General features: G+C 41.5%; 1 protein-coding gene across 13 annotated transcripts in view; it reads left to right on the top strand.

Annotated features, from left to right (window-relative positions):
- Positions 1 to 20,927, top strand: part of baz2ba (bromodomain adjacent to zinc finger domain, 2Ba) — a 356,889-nt gene that overhangs the window by 252,186 nt on the left and 83,776 nt on the right. For 8 of the 13 annotated variants that reach the window (XM_087989090.1, XM_087989091.1, XM_043693832.2 and 5 more), the window contains 5 exons: positions 6,669 to 6,734; positions 11,244 to 11,309; positions 11,697 to 11,741; positions 12,055 to 12,081; positions 13,890 to 13,955. In XM_087989090.1, the coding sequence (XP_087845216.1) occupies positions 6,669 to 6,734; positions 11,244 to 11,309; positions 11,697 to 11,741; positions 12,055 to 12,081; positions 13,890 to 13,955 (270 nt within the window). The remainder of the gene's footprint in view (positions 1 to 6,668; positions 6,735 to 11,243; positions 11,310 to 11,696; positions 11,742 to 12,054; positions 12,082 to 13,889; positions 13,956 to 20,927) is intronic. The other 5 variants (XM_043693831.2, XM_043693833.2, XM_043693823.2 and 2 more) reach the window with 3 other exon arrangements.

The raw sequence follows: 20,927 nt of genomic DNA, 5'->3' as shown, positions 1-20,927 counted from the left end.
GAGGTGCTCTGGGATGGGATTTATCCTAGGATTCTCTGGGAAGCCGAGATTGCTGAGCCTTTGGCTTTGATCTTTATGTCGTCATTGTCTACAGAAATAGTGCCAGAAGACTGGATGATAGCAAATGTTCCCCTGTTTAAGAAGGGGAGTAAAGACAACCCTGGAAATTATAGACCAGTGAGCCTTACTTCGGTTGTGTGTAAAGTGTTAGAAAGGTTTATAAGAGATAGGGTTTATATTCCTCTGAGAGGAATAAGTTGATTAGGGATAGTCAACAAGATTTTATGAAGGGTAGGTCATGCTTCACAAACCTTATTGAGTTCTTTGAGAAAGTGACCAAACAGGTGGATGAGGGTAAAGCAGTTGATGTGGTGTATATGGATTTCAGTAAGGCGTTTGATAACGTTCCCCACGGTAGGCTATTGCACAAAATACGGAGGCATGAAATTGAGGGTGATTTCACAGTTTGGATCAGAAATTGGCTAACTGAAAGAAGACAGAGGGTGGTGGTTGATGGGGAATATTCATCCTGGAGTTCAGTTACTCGTGATGTACTGCAAGGATTTGTTTGGGTTCACTGTTGTTTATCATTTTTATAAATGACCTGGATGAGGGCATAGAAGGATGGGTTAGTAAATTTGTGGATGACACTAAGGTCGGTAGAGTTGTGGAGAGTGACGAAGGATGTTGTAAGTTACAGAGGGACATAGATAAGCTGCAGAGCTGGGCTGAGAGGTGGCAAATGGAGTTTAATGCAGAAAAGTGTGAGGTGATTCACTTTGGAAAGAGTAACAGGAATGCAGAGTACTGGGGCTAATGGTAAGATTCTTGGTAGTGTTGATGAGCAGAGAGATCTCTGTCCACGTACATAGATTCTTGAAGGTTGCCACCCAGGTTGATAGGATTGTTAAGAAGGCATACAGTGTGTCAGCTCTTATTGTTAGAGGGATTGAGTTTCAGAACCATGAGATCACACTGCAGCTGTACAAAACTCTGGTGCGGCTACCCTTGGAGTATTGCGTACAGTTCTGATCACCGCATTATAGGAAGGATGTGGAAGCTTTGGAAAGAATTCAGAGGAGATGTACTTGCAGGTTGCCTGGTATTCAGGGAACGAGGAGAGGCTGAGGGATGTGAGGCTGTTTTCATTAGAGAGAAGAAGGTTGAGGGGTGAATTAATTGAGACATATAAGATAATCAGAGGGTTAGATAGGGTTGGATAGTGAGAGCATATTTCCTAGGATGGCGATGGCTAGCACAAGGGCACATAACTTAAAATTGAAGGGTGATAAGTATAGGACAGATGTCAGAGGTAGTTTCTTCCTCAGAGTGGAAGGGGCGTGGAACATCCTGTCTGCAGCAGTAGTAGACTTGCCAACTTTAAGGTCATTTAAATGGTCATTGGATAGGCATATCGATGAGCATGGAGTAGTGTAGATTAGATGGGCTTTAGATTGGTTTCACAGGCACCATTGAGGGCCAAAGGGCCTGTACTGCACTGTAATGTTCTATGTTTCTATGGTGTCTAATGTTCCTTTATTTTTGCTGAGCGCTAATGTTAGTCTTAATACTCTTATGTTTGTTAATAATAATACAGAATTTGCTCTGCTGATGAAATTTATTTCTCCGAAGCGAAGTGCACATTTTGCATAATTGATTACTTTATCTTTTTTTCCCATGCGACATATTCAGGTGTAGTTTATTTATACATTTATGGTCATCAAATTTATTTTGAAATTAAAATCTTTTAAGTTAACTAATCCATAATAAAACACTGTGTCTGAATGTTAATATAATTGAACCTGCAAATATTGAATTGCAGCGTACGTGCAGTGGGGAGGCAATGGTTTAGTGACAGTAATCTAGAGACGCAGGTTAGTACTTTGGTGACATAGGTTTAAATCCCACCATGGTCAATAGTGAAATTTGAATTGGTGAAAATCTAGAATGTCGATTGTTGTGAAAGCCTAACTGGTTTACTACTGTCTTATAGAGAAGGAAACCTGTCATTCTCACGTTGTCAAACCTACATGTGAATCTATATCCACAGCAAAGTGGTTCTTTCAACATTGGCCTTCAAGTGGAAATTAGGGATGGGCAATGAATGCTGGCCCAGCAACACCCACTTCCATGATTGAATCGTACATTTTTAAAAAAATGCATAATTGCATCAGTAAACATATCAGAGTTCCTAAGGATTTGAACTTGATTCCAGTTGGTTGCAGCATACCTTTTATTGCCACATGGCAGAGTCATGGAGATGCACAGCGTGGAAACAGACCCCTTGGTCCAACTCGTCTGTGCTGACCAGATATCCTAACCTAACCTAGTCCCATTTTCCAGCATTTGGTCCATATTCCTCTTATCCCTTCCTATTCATATACCCATCCAGATGCCTTTTAAATGTTATAATTGTACCAGCCTCCAACACTACTTCTGGCAGCTCATTCCATACATGCACCACCCTCTCTATGAAAAAGTTGCCCTTAAGGTTCCTTTTAAATCTTTCCCCTCTCACCTTAAATCTATACCCTCTAGTTTTGGACACCTTCCACCCCAGGAACGAGAATTTGTGTAGTTATCCTATTCATGCCCCTCACATTTTATAAACCTGTATAAGGTCACCCATCAGCCTCTGACGCTCCAGGAAAAATAGCCTCAGCTTATTCAGCCTCTCCCTATAGCTCAAACCCTCCAACCCTGGCAACATCCTTGTAACTCTTTGCTAAACCCTTTCAAGTTTCACAACATCCTTCCTATAGCAGGGACACCAGAACTGCACACAGTGTTCCAAAGTGGCCGAGGATGACCCATTTTAAGTTAGTGGACAGAGAAACATGTGTTGTCTACTTATAAATCTTGAATTTGCAAAAATAAGTTTTGTAGTCTTTTAGGACTATCATTATTTAGGATAAAATGGAGGAATGAATGGGTTGTGTGACTTGGTCTATTCTGGCAATAAGTGTTAGTAGCTTAGCTTTTAAAGAGTAACTTCAGTTATCTTACTGGGAAGGGAATGCAAAATATTCACACGTAAACATTGAGCTGGCAATCTACTGGCATTGGATTAACTGTTGGCCTCCAAGTCCCAGGGAGGTATAAGGAATGTCAGGTATTGTAAGTGGTTATACTTCAAACTGTCAATTTAATTCCAAGTTAGAATTATAGGTCCAGAGGATAACTAATTAACATTTCACTTGGATATAATGTCATCTTTAACCAATTTCCTTCACTCTATCTGATATCAAGAGAGATGACTGAAGACACTGGATATTACAAAATACTTGGGCTCCGAAAATATTTGAGCGATAGAGCTAAAGATTTGTGATTCAGAACTAGCAGTGCTGTAACTAAGCTGTTTTAGTATAGCTGCAACACTGGCATCTACTTGACAGTGTTGAAAATTAACTGGGTATATCCTGTCCACAAAAAGCTAGATAAGTCCATCCTGACTACTTACTATTCGATCACTATTCTTGACCATTAAAGTGGTGATCATCAAAGAGGTAGTAATGTCAAGCAGCATTGGCAAAGGAATAAACTGCTCACTGCTGCTGTTTAGGGTTCTGCCAAGCCCACTCAGTGCCTAGCCTCTTTACAGCCTTGGTTCAGAAGAGCTGAATTCCAGAGCAGAGGTGAGAGTAACTGACCATGACATCAGGGCAGCATTTGACCAATTGTGGCATTAAGGAGCTCCAGGAAAACAGGAGCCATTGAGAATCAGGAGAAACTCTCCACTGGTTGGAGTCATATGCAGCACAAGCGAGATGATAATTGTGCTTTTGGAGGTCAGTCATCTTTGTCTCAGTATATCACTGCAGGACTTCCATGGGATGCAGTCTTAGGCCCAGCATTTTCAGCTGCTTCATCTACTACCTTCCCTCCATCACAAAGACAGCATTGGGGATGTTCACTGATGATATACAGTGTTCAGCACTGTTCAAAACTCGTCAAATACAGAAGCATTCCTTGTCCATGTGCAGCAAGAAAACATCTGGACTTGAGCTAGTAAATGGCAAGTAATATTCACACCACACAGATGCCAAGCAATGACCATCTCCAGCAAGAGAGGATCCAACAATTCACCATGACATTCAATATCATGATGTCTGCTCAATCTCAGTCAGTATCCTGGAGGATTATCATTTACCAAAAGCTGTGGTACAAGGGCAGGATAGAGACTGGAAATTATGTGGTGATCACTCATTGCCTGTCTCACTAATACCTATCCACCATATTAAAGGCTCAAGTCAAGAATGTGATGAAATACTCTCCGTGTGTGGAAGAATGCAATTCTACCAACACTCAAGCTTGACATCATTCAGAACAAAGCAACCTGGATTGGCACTCCCATTTACCCCATTCAGCATTGATGCAAAGTCACAGCTTTGTGTGACATTTGCAAGGCATACTTCTGTCACTCACCAAGGCTCCTTCAGCTGTAACTTCTGAACCTGCATTCTCTACCAACTAGAAGGTCAAGGGCAGCAGATACTTTGAAATTAGGGTCCTGGTGCATGAATCATAAAATATCAAGTAGTTGGGAAGGCAAATGGTTGGTGGGGCTCTTTATTTCAAGGGGGAATGGAGTATAAGATTGGGAGGATACATTGAGGTCTGCAGATGCTGGAGATCAGAGTTGAGAGTGTGTTCCTGGAAAAGCACAGCAGGTCACACAGCATCCGAGGAACAGGGGCTGATGAAGGGCTCTGGCTGAAATGTCGATTTTCCCACTCCTCAGATGTTGCCTGACCTGCTGTGCTTTTCCAGGAACATGCTTTATATAATTGGGAGGTCTTGCTGAAATTATTCCAAAGCACTATTCAGATGACACTTGCAATACTGTAAACAGCTTTTATCCTTTTATATATGGAAAAATATGCTGGCATTGGAGGCAGTCAAGAGAAAGTTCTATAGGTTGATTCTGATTAGGGAGGGATTCTCTTATGAAGAGATGTTGAGCAGATTGTTCTGTACTCAATGGAGGTTGTAAGGTGGAGAGGTAACCTTATTGAAGCATGTAAGATTCTTAAGCTTAACAGGGAAGATGCAGAGAGGTTGTTTCCCTTTCTAGTAGAGTGTCTTGGATAAAAGGGCATGATCTTAGAGTTAGGGGTTGCTCATTTGTGAAAGAGATGAGGGATTACTTATTTTATAGAGCTTGAGTCTGTCATATTCTTTACTACAGAACACATTCAAGGTTGGATTGCTAAGTGCATTCAAGACTAAGCTAGACAGATTTTTAATCAGTAAGGAGATCAAAACTTATGAGGGTAAGGCGGGAAAGTAGATTATCAGGTCAGCCATGACCACCTCGAATTGTGGAGCAGACTTGATGGGCTGAGTGATCTACTTCTGCTTCTATGTCTTGTGGTCTTAAGTCACACACCATCCTGACTTGGAACTGTATTGCTATTCCTTTACTGTCACTGAGTTAAAATCCTGGAACCACCTCCCTAACAGCACTGTGGGTCCCCCTGTACCTGAAGGACTGCTGCTAATTAAAAAGGTAACTTATGACCACCGTCTCCAAAGCAATTGGGGATGGTCAACCTTTGTTCCATGAATGAAAAAAAAGAAAATGCAGAAACTGCAAAAGGATTTGGACATGCTTGGCGAGTGGGCAAAGAAATAGCAGATGGAATTCAATGTGGGAACGTGTGAGGTTATACATCCTGGTTGGAAGAATAGAGGTACAGACTACTTTTTTGACAGTGAAAGGCTTTGGAAATCTGAAGCACAAAAGGGCTCTGGAGTCTGAGTTCGTGGGGAGGGGGTTCCAGGGGTGTTTTACAAGAATGATCCTGAGGATGAAGAGCTTGTCACATGAAGAGTCGTTACAGAATCTGGGTCTGTACTTGATGGAATTTAGAAGAATGGAGGGAGATCTCATTGAAACCAAGAGAATACTGAGAGGTGGATAAAATGGAGGATGTGGAGAAGGTGTTTCAACTAGTAGGAGACTAGGTCCTGGGGGCATTGGCCCCACCTCTGAGTGAAGGGAGGATCCTTTAAACCTGAGATGAGGAGGAATTTCTTCAGTCAGAGGGTAGTGCCTCTGTGGAACTCATTGCCACAAAAGGCTGTGGAGGCTAACTCTTTGAGTATACTTAAGACAGAGATAGATTCTTGATTGGTAAGGGGATCAAGAGTTATGAGGAGAAGGGAGGAGAATCGTGTTGAAAAACATGTCAGCCATGATCGAATAATGGAATAGACTTAATGGGCTGACTGGCCTAATTCTGCTCGTATATCTTGTGGTTTTATGGTCTAAATTATGATGAAATCATCAGAAAACTAGTCATCTCAGCATTATTTTCTTCACCTTAATGCTACGTAGGTTCAACAATTGTATTTAGTTCCCACATAATATGCAGAGATGAAAGGTCTGCACAGAAAATTAATTAACTTTAATGCGATCTGAGTAATGATGAGTGAGTTCAATTTCCAGTAAAGTCTGTACTGCAATGATTGAGCTCATCAAAAAAATAAAATCATAGGGTGCTTAAGGTACCAGGTGTCTAAAGAAATACCATAAGTTTTGCTCTTCATATTTACAATGGAACATTATTTGTTTTTCAATATGCAAAACTAACATTTCCTACTAGTTAATTAAATGTTAAGAATTGTGCATTTTTTAGTTTGATATCATGTATATTTCTCCTCAGGAAAAAATCAAAAGAATTCAGCAAATAAGAATGGAAAAGGAACTGAGAGCTCAGCAAATTCTCGAGGTAGATTCTCCTTTTTTTTTTGTGCATGTGGATATTTCGCATTAGTAATTTGATGTGATGTGTAGATTGTCGAACTTTGTTTTGATGTTTTGAAATATACGTTAAAGGGCTATTCCAGAATCCAAAATATGTGCAAGTCACATTGCCTGGTTCCCCCAATTTTAGTTGAACATTGAATCCTGTCAAGTGGTGGTTATTGGAAGCCTGCCTCCTAGCCTTTCCCATGCTTGTGGAGTGGTCAACTGAAGTTACATATAACTAAGTGTTGCTCTCTCTTAGATTAAAATGCTTACAATAACTAAGATCTTCCAAAGCCTCTTATTCACAGTTAAATTGAAACATTTCTGTACTTAGCCACGGGGTAATAGCAATGTGACACAAGGTAAATTCCACTTCAAGACCATACACAAACATGATAAGCAAATCTGCCTCCTCTGGGCTGTAGCCAGTCTGTGATTCTATGATTCTACCTTGTGCTTTGGCTTTTCAGTACCTGCTTGAAATGTAAGTATTCAATTTTCTCCTGAACTAATTTATTTATATCTCTTGAGTTCTTTACATTATCCAACAATATACAGGGGAACCTTGATTATCTGAACTAGTTGGGCGGGCACTATTTCATTTGGATAATTGATTATTTGATTAATCAATTTGATGCCTTTCCTCTGGGGCTCAGAGTTTCCTATTAAGTCTGCCCTCCGTTCAGGAGACTAGCAGCAGCACAGCACGCGTGCGAGCCCTCGCCCGCCCCCAACATTGCCCACCGCTGATCTCCCCCCCCAACCCCATCCAACATCGCACTCTGCCCACACCCGCAAACCCCGTTGAACATCCCCCCCCCCCCCGCCTGACTCCAAACCCCGTCTGACCCTGCCCCCTCTCCGGGGCAACTGGACTGGACACCAACAAAAAGACTGCTGCCGCTGCTATACTCTTTTGGGGGATGAGTCTCCAAATAGAGTCTTACACACACACACACACACACACACTCACTCTCCCCCCCTCTCTCTCCCCCCCCTCTCTCTCCCCCCCCTCTCTCTGCCCCCCTCTCTCTGCCCCCCTCTCTCTCTCCCCCTCTCTCTCTCCCCCCTCTCTCTCTCCCCCCTCTCTCTCTCCCCCCTCTCTCTCTCCCCCCCTCTCTCTCTCCCCCCCTCTCTCTCTCCCCCCTCTCTCTCTCTCCCCCCCCTCTCTCCCCCCCCCTCTCTCTCCCCCCCCCTCTCTCTCCCCCCCCTCTCTCTCTCCCCCCCCTCTCTCTCTCCCCCCCCTCTCTCTCTCCCCCCCCTCTCTCTCCCCCCCTCTCTCTCTCCCCCCCTCTCTCTCTCCCCCCCTCTCTCTCTCCCCCCCTCTCTCTCTCCCCCCCTCTCTCTCTCCCCCCTCTCTCTCTCCCCCCTCTCTCTTCCCCGTCTCAGCAGCTTTCTGACAGGTCCCACTTCTGCCCCATACAGGACAATGTTAGCGAGATTATCTGGGGAAGTGGGGTTTAGGGTACAAGCCTGTGTAGAACTCCACGGAAAAGGTGGGAAGAGAGAGAGGGGGGGTGGGGAGTCAGTCATTTAGAGATGGTGCGTCCGCTCCCATCAGTCCAGGACTGTTCTCGGCATCACTTTTAATCACTGTAAACAAAAGACGTGATCGGTGTTGGACACACGTCTTTGATGTAAAGTTTCTGTCAGGACCTCGAGATCTCCTTCGGATAATCTGATTTTCAGAAGATTGGTACCCGGATAATCGAGGTTCCTCTGTATTTTTTTCTCTTTTACTTTGGAAAGCAGTACCTTGGTAAGAATTGCAAAACCTATCATTACAAAGTGTTTCCAGGAGTTCAGCCTCCAAAGACTGACATGTTATGTTTAAAGTTATTCTCTGTGGATCTGCCTGGCTGACCAGCTCTGATTGCAGTGTCTCAGCTCAGCATACAGATGGCTCAAACATTACAAACTCGATAACTCCGAAGATTTATTAATAGTAATCTAGAATCCTGGAAAGAAACATTTTACAAATACGTATATCGTTCTTTCCGGGTGCCTGTTTGTTTTGTGATAGATTGTTGAGATGTACCCTGGATACTGTTGTTTCACCTGCACAAGCTGAAATCTCCTACATTGTCACTCTGTAATGCAAAATTGGACACTTAGAACTGGAAATTATTGGTGTCCAGTTTGAATGAATTTGAATTGTTTGTATTTATATGCCATCTTATCACAAGAAAATCCCTCAAGGTAAAAGCAACTTGACCATTATGGAGTAGAAATTTAACATTGAGTCACAGAGTAGATGCCCAAAATCTTGGTCGAAGAGGTGGATATTGAGGGTAAACAAGAAATAGAGGCAGAAAGTTAGAGGTATAGGGAAGATGTCCAGAGCATGGGGCGTAACAAGCTGTTTACCACCAGTATGGCATGGAGGATTGCAAGGCTGGGTTAAAAGAGAGGGAAGCCAGGAACAGATTTAAAAATAAGGATGCAAATTTTAAAACTGGGGCATTACTTGCTGGGTAACCAATCTATGATAGAAAACAGAGGAGTAATGGGTGAATGGAATTTGGGAATAAGGGCCAAAGGTAGGAGAGTTTTGGATGGCCTCAAGTTTACAGAGGGTAGATTTTCTCTTTGAAACGAGATGTGAGCATTACTGGCAAGACCAGAATTTATTGTCCATCCCTAATTGCTCATGAGAAGGTGGTTCTGAGTTGCCGCCTTGAACTGCTGCAGTCTGTGTAGTGTGGAGACACCAACAGTGTTCAAGATGGAGTGACTGAATTTTGACCAGGGACAGTAAAGGCATAGTATCCTAGTCAGTATGGTCAGAACCAATATTCCCTCTCATTTTGCTGCTACCTTTGAATTCTGAGAAGTATAGAATATTTAAAGCAGAGCATCCATTCAGTGGAAGCGATGGTAATTTTTTGTGTTTATTAACTAGTAAAATTGTGCATTTACATTATTTAACAATTACAGGTATTCTACCTGCAAAAATAAGCAAATTGGTTTACTTCGTTCTTCGAGCCTGCTCCACCATTTCGTATGATCATGGTTAATCTCATCTCAGCCTCAACTCCACTTTCCTGCCCACTCCATATTGACTTTCAAACCCTTACTCATTAAAAATCTATTTATCTCCTCCTTACATTTACTGAATGTCCCAGCATCCATCAAACTCTGGGGTAGTGAATTCTATAGATTCACGACCCTTTGAGAGAAGTATTTTCTCCTCATTTCCATTTTAAATCTGCTGTCCAAAATCTGACCTTTTGTTCTAAATTGCCTCACGTGAGGAAACATCCTCTCTGTGTTTACTTGGCTAATTGCCTTTAGCATGCTGGATACCTCAATTAGATCTCCTCTCAATCTTCTAAATTCTGAGATTATAGGCCTGAACTGCTTCATATCTCTTCGTAAGACAAACCCCTCATCTCTGCAGTCAATCTAGTGAACCTCCTCTGAACTGCCTCCAATGCAGCTAATCCTTCCTCAAGTAAGGGGAGCAAAATTGTACACTACTCTGGGTGTGATCTCATTGGTGCCTTGTACAGTTGTAGCAACCGTTCTCTTCTTCTATACTCTATTCCTTTCGCAACAAATGTCAAAATTTTATTTGCCTTCCTTATCACCTGCTGTACCTGAATGCATGAGAACACCTAGATTCCTCTACATTGAAGCATTCTGACATTTCATTTGCTTTAGGAGAAGATATGTTAAAATGATAGCTTTTACAATTCCAGAGATCATTAATCAGCACTGCGCATAATTTTTGTTTGTTCTTCATTCAGAATCTCATATCCTTTGTTCACAGTACCAAGAATGCTGTTTCGTGTAAAAATCACTTTTAACTCTGTCAGTACCTGAAAAACTCTATTTGTGCACTTTTAATTTAGAATCTTGTAAGTCAAAGATTTTCTTGTATCAGTAACATTTTTCATATAATGAAATTTTTAATAATGAATTTCGTGTGGAAACATCTGGTGAATGTGAAGAGAGAAATAAAACCCAATGTGACTCTTTTTGCAAACTCTTTTATTAAAATTAAAATTGCTTTAAAAACATTAATTGCTTAATCACTACCCAAATGTTTGCGAGAAGAGTTTCCTCACAACATGTTTATATTGTGGATTTAAATTGACAATTTTGCTGTGCACTTCCCCTGTTGTGAGTGGTGTTAGTCTTGTATAGTTTTAAAAATCACATACTTCAGTCAGCATGGTCTTGCAACCATTTGGCCCGAGCATAGGCAGTTCTTGAATAGCCCTTAAAATCTTTTCTTTATGTCTCCAAGTGTTTAAAGTATTTGTAAAGATTTGTATCGAGACTATGGATGTTTTATTGATATTTTATATATCCAGTGTTAAATTGTTGGAAATGTGTCGTTAGATATCCTGGCTGAAGTTTGTTGAAATGCTAGCTCATTGGCACTTTGCTGTGATGTATAGTGTATAACTCTTAAAAGCTTGAGATTATTTCAAGTTCCAGTAGTGCTTTTTGCATGACCTCCAGACCTGTTTTGCATGCACAGGCTAAGAGGAAAAAGAAGGAAGAAGCAGCAAATGCAAAGTTATTGGAAGCCGAGAAACGAATGAAGGTTAGTTTAGATGGATCTCTGGACGTCTGACCTTCAATGGGTATTGCGTAGGGAGATTATGTAATTAAACATTAATTGTGTAGGGACATGAACTAAAAAAAATGAAGAAATAATTTAGCCAGTTGTATCATAGGACCTTGTTAATGGTGTACCATTAGATTGTCATAAATATTATGGAACGTTTCATGTTTGGTTATTTCTCTCTCTGGTAACTTGAGCTGCTTTTACATTTTACCTTATTAATATCAGAATTTTGCACTTCATGCCATTCAGGGTTCAATGTCTGGTATAGAATTGTAATCCTTTTGCAGTTAGTCTCTTGTTTCACTGTTCATTTCTTGTATAAAATGATACATTCAATATTTGTATATTTTGTTCCTTTTTAAGGAGAAGGAATTAAGAAGGCAACAAGCTGTTCTCCTTAAGCATCAGGTTGGTAAATTATACACACGCGCGCATATACACATACACACACACACACATATATGTATATATACAGTACATGATTTAGTGAATATTACTTAGCTCTACTGTGTGTTTTCATTTTAGCTATGGGGAATATGTTGAATTAAACATTTGTTCAAACTATGAAGATTTATCTTTCCTCATTGTAAATATACTTACTTTTTTCTCAAGTTAAGTTGGCTTGCTTTGGTATTGGGAAAGTGATTTTTCTTATGAAATGAATTGGTTTTATCATTTTGTGATTACTGTTTCATAATGATGTGCCAACTCTTTCTACCAGGAGTTGGAGAGGCATAGACTAGATATGGTATGGGTATGTTTTTTGTACATCTAACACCGCATCGTGATTTGGTTGTGATATGGTTGTCATAGTAATGCATAAAGTGTAGCACTGGCTGCTGTCATACTACATACTTCTGCATGGCTTTTACAGCACAGTGCATTGCATACATCTGCTATAATTTCAAAAGACAAAACTTTTTGAATTAACAACTGTAGCTTCCATATTCAACAGTCTCCTTAAAAGATAAGTTTACTTCTTTGCAGGAGACAACAGAAGGATAAATATATAAGCCCTAAAATTGGATGTATTCCTTCTGAAATGGATAGACTGCCATTAAATGTTTGATTTTTACCACAATTCATTTCCTTACCCACATTCTATAAACTTTATTATTTACATCCCAGTACAATGCCATTCCAGCAAACCAAATTTTGCAAAGCTAAGCACATTTGCTTTGAGTTCCGTGTAGATGATAGTAAATTGATGATAAAGCTGATTAGAGATATCTAAGCAGCTGACATTCATTTGTCATTGTAAATGATAAAAATTACTCTCAGTGTACTATTTCTATTCATATAATTTCTGGAATGGACTTAATGATACTATATCAGTGATTTTATTCAGCACATCTTAGCTTCCTCTTAACAGAAAATCCAAAACTTATAACAAGAATGCTAAGAAGCATTGGTTTCTATGCAGGGACCTTGTATTCTACCATTACTGTTTCATGGAAAGTCCCATTGCTCCTTCATTCACTGAGCAGGTTCCGTTATTTTGCTAATTGATCACCCTTGGCATTGTGCAAAGGGTATCAAGACCAAGTATAGTATTTAAGTGGTGAGGTTAAGGGTAGTGGGATAATTAAAGCATGCTGCTGTAAGAATTTTTTTGTTATGTGATATACTGTAACCTTTTGCTAAATAACAAAAGGCTATTTGAGGGGAAGCAGAAAAGTAGAGTTAGTTACGGAATTTGTCTGCAGCACAGGAACGGAGAGTTGGAAAACTGAGGTTACACATAACTTTAAAAGAGGCAGTTTCCATTATAACTGTAGACATAAATTTGTAATGCAACATCTAAAATAATTAATATATTATGAAGAATGTGTGAAATTAAAGGACTCAGTAAAGAGGGGGGATTGAGAGAAGAAGCAAGAGTAGTATGGTGACCCTTTGCACTCCACAAAAAAGTTTATTTGCTAAACTTAAGATGTCTGGTACTGATTTGGAAGTATTAAAAGGAATAATTTTGTTTGCTGGAATATGAGCATATATGCTAAAATTGAAAATTCTTCTTGGATATAATTGATGTGGGATAGCTCAATATTTTTCCTCTAGTTGATGTTCTGGAATGCTAACTCTAATCTTCCATTCAAAACTTAGATATGCAGGTAATAAATGTTATGAAATTGGCTAATTACAACATATTTATTCTAATTGGCCTGTTACTAAATGTTTTGCGTCTGAAGCAGATGTAAGGTAATTAGCCTGTTGAAGCCGACCATTGCGCTTTTTACCTGACAGCTATGGAGAAGCATCGCACTGGTTTGCTCTGCTTTTCCAAGAACTACGTACATAACTTAAAGCATACGCTTTCGTTTTACACTGTCTTTACATCTGTTGCTTTTTCTGTTTTGCTTTTGATTGTCCATGTTACTTCCTAATCCTCAACTAAAATGTACACAAACTTGGCCATTGTCTGTTTTATTGTAAACTGTTCACTATTGTCTAACTTATGCTAAATATAATGAAACTAAATTTTTGCAACTTGAACATTGTTATTAATGTATAGCTTAGCTACTTAAACCTGAAATTTATCTTGTGCACTGTCAGGAAAAAGAGAGGCGAAGGCAACATATGATGCTCATGAAAGCAGTGGAAGCCCGGAAAAAAGCTGAAGTAAGTAAAACTGTGTGTTGAAGATACCAAAGCTGAAGGTTTTTTCTCTGAATATGTGTAGCATTTGTAACAAGATAAATGAGTTGACAGTACATGTAAATTAATAAGATATGGTAGCTGTTATGGAGAAGGTGAAGACCGTGAACTCAATGGAATACAACATTTCAGAAGAATAGGTTTAAAAAAATGAGAGTGGGGTAGCTTTGCTAATAAATGAATGTAACAGTGGGGTAGCGAGTAGTGATACATTTCCAACAAATCATAATGTGGAATCAGTTTTAGTGAAAAAAAATGGAACAGCAAATGAAAAAAGGCTGCAAGTCATCTCATCACGCAAAACCCCTTTTTGTGCGAAAGAGTTTTTGACTCAAATGGCTCTGGATTTCTGCTAGGAGGCCACTTCCACTAAATTAATGGCCTCTGTGCATTGTGGGGAATGGGAAATCAGGGCTGGCAAAATGCTAGAGACCAAAAACATTGCCTCCTAATTGGCGCCATAAGTTTTATTGTTTTCCCCTTCCAAACCTTGCCTCCTGGACAATGAGAATGGAACATGCAAAAGAACAAAATGTGAACCTAAGAAGGTGTAATGGGGACAAATTTGAATAAATGCACCTGCCATCCAAAAGGACATGCAAAGTGGATGAAAACTGGGGCCAAAATTGTTGAACCTGTTGCTGAGCAAAAGGCCGCAAACTACTTAATTGAACAATGAGGTGCTATTCCTTTTACTGCTCCAGACGGTATCATAACATGTATGAATCAAATGATTAAGAATATCTAGAATTGAGCTTCAAAAGAAGAGTCTTAGGGGTCAGAGTGTGAAGATAGCATAGAATTAGAGTTGCAGATGATTAAAATCTCAGGGTTGTGCTTGCACACTGAAAGGAAGTGTTCTGCATAGCAATCACTGTGTGCGCTTGGTCTTTTTGTTGTAGAACAGCCTGCATTATGAGTAGTGAACATAATATACTAATTGAAAAAAGTGCAAATACATTGCTGTTTCACCTGGAAATTATTTGGCCCTTGGAAATTAAGATGGGAAGAAAAGTAAATAGGTGAAACAAACACACACAATGTTTCAGCTATATAGCAGGTCAAGCAGCATCTGTGGAGAGGGAAACCATTGAATGTTTTGAGTCCAGTATGACTTCAGAATGGAACAGAAGTGAAGGGGAAATATTATCTGCTGTCCTTGTATGAGAACAGAAAGAGGACATTTAGAGTGATGGAGGAGCGGACCAGGGTGCAACGGAGGGGAAGATATCTTTAAAATTCTTACATGGGAAAAAAAGACTGGTAGAATTATAGTGGTGAAAAATGGCAGAGGAGAATGTGGTGAATGGGGAGCTTGGGGTTGAAGTTGAGGACAGGAGGAGCCTGATGATCATTTAAGGGGTGGGGAGAGAAAGACGAGCAGAAATACAGAAAACAGAATGGATATGATCAAGGACTCTGCCTGTCATGGTGATTGAAAAATCTTCAGTTGAGGAAAAGGAAAGACCTTTCAGAAGTACTGATGTGGAAACTGGCACTGACTAAACAGATATGATTAAAGCAGAGAACAGAATAGACCTTTTTCAGGAAGTGGAGTCTGAAGAAATACACTCGAGCTGTCCGTGGGAGTATATACTTAGTCACTATTGGTTAATGGCTTATGTCTAAAAATGAAAACTGAAATTGAGGAAAGGAAAAGGCAGAAATGGACTATGCAAGTGCCATGAAAGGGTGAAAATTGGAAGTAAAATTCATTAAATTTTCCAGTTGAGGATGAGAAAAGAAAATGGCAAGGATACAACTATCAGTGTATGTGAAAAAGAAGTAGGGGTGCGGGGCCCCGAAATAGGACTGAATGAAGAATGTTCTACATATTCCAGAAAAAGATAGGCATAGATAACTTTCATTAGGCACCAACACTATCACCTTCTATTGGAGGAAGCACATGGAGTTAATTGAGAAATGATTCTATGTAAAATCACGTTCAGTCACCTGAAGGGGAGTGATAGTAATGTATAGGGACTACTTTAGTCTTCGCTCAAGCAAGAAATGGAGAGCCCACAGACTATCGTGAATTCGGGATTGGGGCATAGAGTGGCATCGGCATGTACCATTGACAAGATGGATTGCAGAAATTTACCAAAGCACCTTCCGCCCTCTATCACCTTGAAAAATAGGGACACCAGACTCAAGGAAACCATTTGCAATTTCCTCTCCAAGTCACATACATTTCCACGAATTGGAAGCATTTAAATCATTATTGTGTTGTCACTTTGACAAAATTTTGAGATTCCCTCTCCAACAGGACTTTCCCATCTGACAAATAACAATACATACTTAGATGAAGATACAATGGGGACATTTAGAGCTCTATAAAATCACACTTCATTTAGAACAAAGAGCAAAGAAAATTTACAGCCCAGGAACAGGTCCTTCGGCCTTCCAAGCCTGAGCCGATCCAAATGTACTGTCTAAACCTGTCAGTCAATTGCTAAACATCTGTATCCCTCTGCTTCCCTTAAACTTTTCACCTCTCACCTTGAAAGCGTGACCTCTCGTTATTGAATCCTTCACCCTGGGAAAAAGCTTGTCTCTATCCACCCTGTCTATACCCTTCATGATTTTATCAGGTCCTCCCTCAATCTCCTTTTTTCTAATGAAAATAAATTTAACGTACTCAACCTCTCTTCTTAGCTAGCACCTTCCATACCAGGAAACATCCTTGTAAACCTTTTCTGCACCCTCTCCAAAGTGTCCATCTGTCCAATGAAGGCAAGCATACTATATGCTTTCTTGACCACTCTATCCACCTGTGCAGCAACCTTCAGGGTACAATGGACCTGCACTCCCAGATCTCTCTGCTCATCAACTTTTCCCAAGGCTCTTCTGTTCATTTGCTCTAGAATTAGTCTTGCCTAAATGCATCACCTCACATTTCTCTGGATTGAAATCCATCTGCCACTTTTCCACCCAACTCTCCAGTCAATTTATATCCTCCTGTATTTTTTGACAGTCCCCTATGCTTTCTGCTACTCCACCAATCTTTGTGTCATCTGCAAACTTGCTGATCATACCAACAGTGCCCTCTTCCAGACCATTTATGTATATTACAAAACTCAGTGGCCCCAACACTGACCCATGTGGAACACCACCTTACTCCATTTCGAGAAACTCCCTTCAACTACTAACCTCTGTCTCCTGTTGCTCAGCCAGTTCTTTATCCACCTAGCTAGAAAACCCTGCACACCATGTGACTTCACTTTCTCCATTAGTCTACAATGGGGGACCTTAGCAAACGCCTAACTAAAGTCCATGTCTGTGACATCAACAGCCCTTCCTTCATCTATCAACTTGGTCACTTCCTCAAAGAACTCTATTAAGTTGGTAAGGCATGATCTCCCCTGCACAAAACCATGTTGCCTATCACTGGTATGCCCATTCTTTTCTAAATATAAATAGATCCTATCCCTCAGTACCCTCTCCAGCAAAACCTTTCCCACCACAGACATCAGGCTCACTGGTCTGTAGTTATCCGGAATATCCCTACTACCCTTCTTGTACAGGGGGACGGCATGAGCAAACTTCCTGTTCTCCGGCACCTCACCTGTATTTAAGGATGCTACAAAGATATCTGTCAGGGCCCCAGCTACTGCCTCTCTCAGCAACCTGGGATAGATCCCATCTAGTCCTGGGGATTTGTCCACCTGAATAACCTCTAGCCTACCCAACACATCTTCCCTACTTATGTCAACATGATCCAGACTAATCAAACTTCTATCTCTAATCTCAAGATTCATCATGTTCCTCTCCTCAGTGAGCACTGATGCAAAGTAATCATTCAGAATCTCACCCATTCTCTCAGGTTCGACACAGAACCTTCCTTCATTATCTTTTAGTAGACCAATCCTTTCTCTAGTTACCCGCTTGCTGCTTATAAAATGCTTTGGGGATTCACCTTAATTCTGCTTGCTAAAGCTATTTCATGACCCCTTTTAGCCTGCTTGATTCCTTGTTTAAGACTTGTCCTACTCTTCCGATATTCCTCAAGGGCCCGTTCTATTCTTAGCTGCCTAGACCCATGTACGCTTCCCTTTTCCTCTTGGCTAGACGTACAATTTCTTCTGGATCAGTGGTGCTGGAAGAGCACAGCAGTTCAGGCAGCATCCGACGAGCAGCAAAATCGACGTTACAGGCAAAAGCCCTTCATCAGGAATAAAGGCAGAGAGCCTGAAGCGTGGAGAGATAAACTAGAGGAGGGTGGGGGTGGGGAGAAAGTAGCATAGAGTACAATAGATGAGCGGGGGAGGAGATGAAGGTGATAGGTCAGGGAGGAGAGGGTAAAGTGGATAGGTGGAAAAGGAGCTAGGCAGGTCGGACAAGTCCGGACAAGTCAAGGGGACAGTGCGGAGCTGGAAGTTTGAAACTAGGATGAGGTGAGGGAAGGGGAAATGAGGAAGCTGTTGAAGTCCACATTGATGCCCTGGGGTTGAAAACAGCTTCCTCATTTCCCCTTCCCTCACCTCATCCTAGTTTCAAACTTCCAGCTCCGCACTGTCCCCTTGACTTGTCCGGACTTGTCCGACCTGCCTAGCTCCTTTTCCACCTATCTACTTTACCCTCTCCTCCCTGACCTATCACCTTCAACTCCTCCCCCGCTCATCTATTGTACTCTATGCTACTTTCTCCCCACCCCCACCCTCCTCTAGTTTATCTCTCCACGCTTCAGGCTCTCTGCCTTTATTCCTGATGAAGGGCTTTTGCCTGTAACGTCGATTTTGCTGCTCGTCGGATGCTGCCTGAACTGCTGTGCTCTTCCAGCACCACTGATCCAGAATCTGGTTTCCATCATCTGCAGTCATTGTTTTTACCTCGTACAATTTCTCCTGTCATCCACGGTTCACAAATTTTGCTCTTCTTTTCCTTTGCCTTCAACGGGACATGCCTATCCTGCACTATCTTTAACCTATCTTTAAAAGCCTCCCACACATCAAATGTGGACTTCCCTTCAAATAGCTGTGTCCAATCCATATTTCCGAGCTCCTGCCTAATTTTGATACGATTGACCTTGGCCCAGTTTTGTACTCGTCCCTTAGGACCACTCTCATCTTTATCTACAAGTATTCTAAAACTTGCAGAATTGTGGTCACTGTTCCCAAAGAAATCCCCCACTGCAACTTCTACCACCTGTCTTGACTCGTTTCCCAGTACCAGGTCCAGTATGGCCCCTTTCTTCTTTGGACTATTGACATACTGTTCTAGAAAACTCTCCTGGACGCTTCTTACAAATTCTACCCCATCCAAACCTCTGCCACTAAGTGTATCCCAGTCAATGTTGGGAAAATGAAAATCTCCCATCACCACTATACTATTGCCTCTACATCTTTCCAAAATCTGTTTACCTATTTGTTCTTCTACCTCACTCTCACTGTTGAGAGGCCTGTAATACAGTCCCAATAATGTAACTGCACTCTTTTTATTTCTCAGCTCCACCCATAATGCCTCATTACCCAAGACCTCCATAGTGTCCTCCTTTAGCACAGCCGTTATATCGTCCCTGACCAGTAATGCAATTCCACCCCCTCCTTTTACTTCCCTCTCTGTCCTGTCTGAAGCATCTATATCCTGGAACATTTAGTTGCCAATCATCATGCCCTTCGTTCAACCAAGTCTGTGATTGCAATAATGTCATACTCCCAGGCACTAATCCAAGCCCTAAGTTCATCTGCCTTACACACTATACTCCTTGCATTAAAGTAGATGAATTTCAGGCCACCAGAACTTTTGCACTCATCTGCTCTCTGTCTACTCTTCCCTTTATTAATGCTATCTTCTTGATTCTCGCAGTCTCCAGTCTCCACCTCACTGCGTACTTGTTTTCTCTTCTGGTTCCCAATCCCCTGCAACATTAGTTTAAAACCTCCCCAACAGCAGTCGCAAAAACTCCCCCAAGGACATTGGTTTCTGTCTGGTTTAGATGTAGACTTCCATTTTGTAATAGTCCCACCTTCCCCAGAACCGGTCCCAATGTCCAACAAATCTGAACCCCTCTTTCCTACACCATCTCTCAAGCCACGCATTCAACCTGCCTATTTTTTCATTTCTACGCTGGCTGGCACGTGGCACTAGTAGTAATCCTGAGATCACTACCTTTGAGTCCTCCTCTTTAACTTCTCTCCTAGCGCCCTGAATTCTTTTTCTCAGGACCTCATCTCATTTTCTACTTATATTGTTGGTGCCTGTATGCACCAAGACAACTGGCTGTTCACCTTCCCCTTTTACAATGCTCTGCAGCCGATCAGTGACATCCCTGACCCGAGCACCTGGGAGGCAACATACTATCCAGGAGTCCCGTTTTCGGCCACAGACCCGCCTATCTACTCCCCTCACAATAGAATCCCCTATGGCTATGGCCCTACGAGTCTTTTTCCCGCCCTTTTGAACAGCAGTGCCCGCCATGGTGCCATGATCTTGACAACTGCTGCCCCCTTCTGGTGAGCCATCTCCCCCAACGATATCCAAAACGGTATATTTGTTTTGGTGGGAGATGACCGCAGGGGACACCTGCACTGCCTTCCTACTCTTTTTCTGTCTTTTGGTCACCCATTCACTGTCTCCCTTAGCAATTCTAACCTGTGGTGTGACCAGTTCATTAAACGTGCTATCCATGACCACCTCAGCATCGTGGATTCTCTACAGTATGGAAACAGGTCCTTCAGCCCAACACGTCCACACCACCCCTCCGAAGAGTAACCCACCCACACCCATTTCCCTACCCTATACTTACCCTTGACTAATACATCTAACATTATAGGCAATTTAGCATGGCCAATTCACCTGACCTGCACATCTTTGAATTGTGGGAGGAAACCGGAGCACTCAGAGGAAACCCACGCAGACACAGGGAGAATGTGCAAACTCCACACAGACAGTCACCTGAGGCTGGAATTGAACCCAGGACCCTGGTGCTGTGAGGCA

Source organism: Chiloscyllium plagiosum, unplaced genomic scaffold (genome assembly GCF_037043375.1).
Source record: "Chiloscyllium plagiosum isolate Xiang-an unplaced genomic scaffold, Cpla_swu_hap1 HiC_scaffold_7, whole genome shotgun sequence".
In the NCBI taxonomy this organism is placed as follows: Eukaryota; Metazoa; Chordata; class Chondrichthyes; order Orectolobiformes; family Hemiscylliidae; genus Chiloscyllium; species Chiloscyllium plagiosum.
Note: the sequence above shows the minus strand (reverse complement) of the source record. Positions and strands in the feature narration are given on the sequence as shown.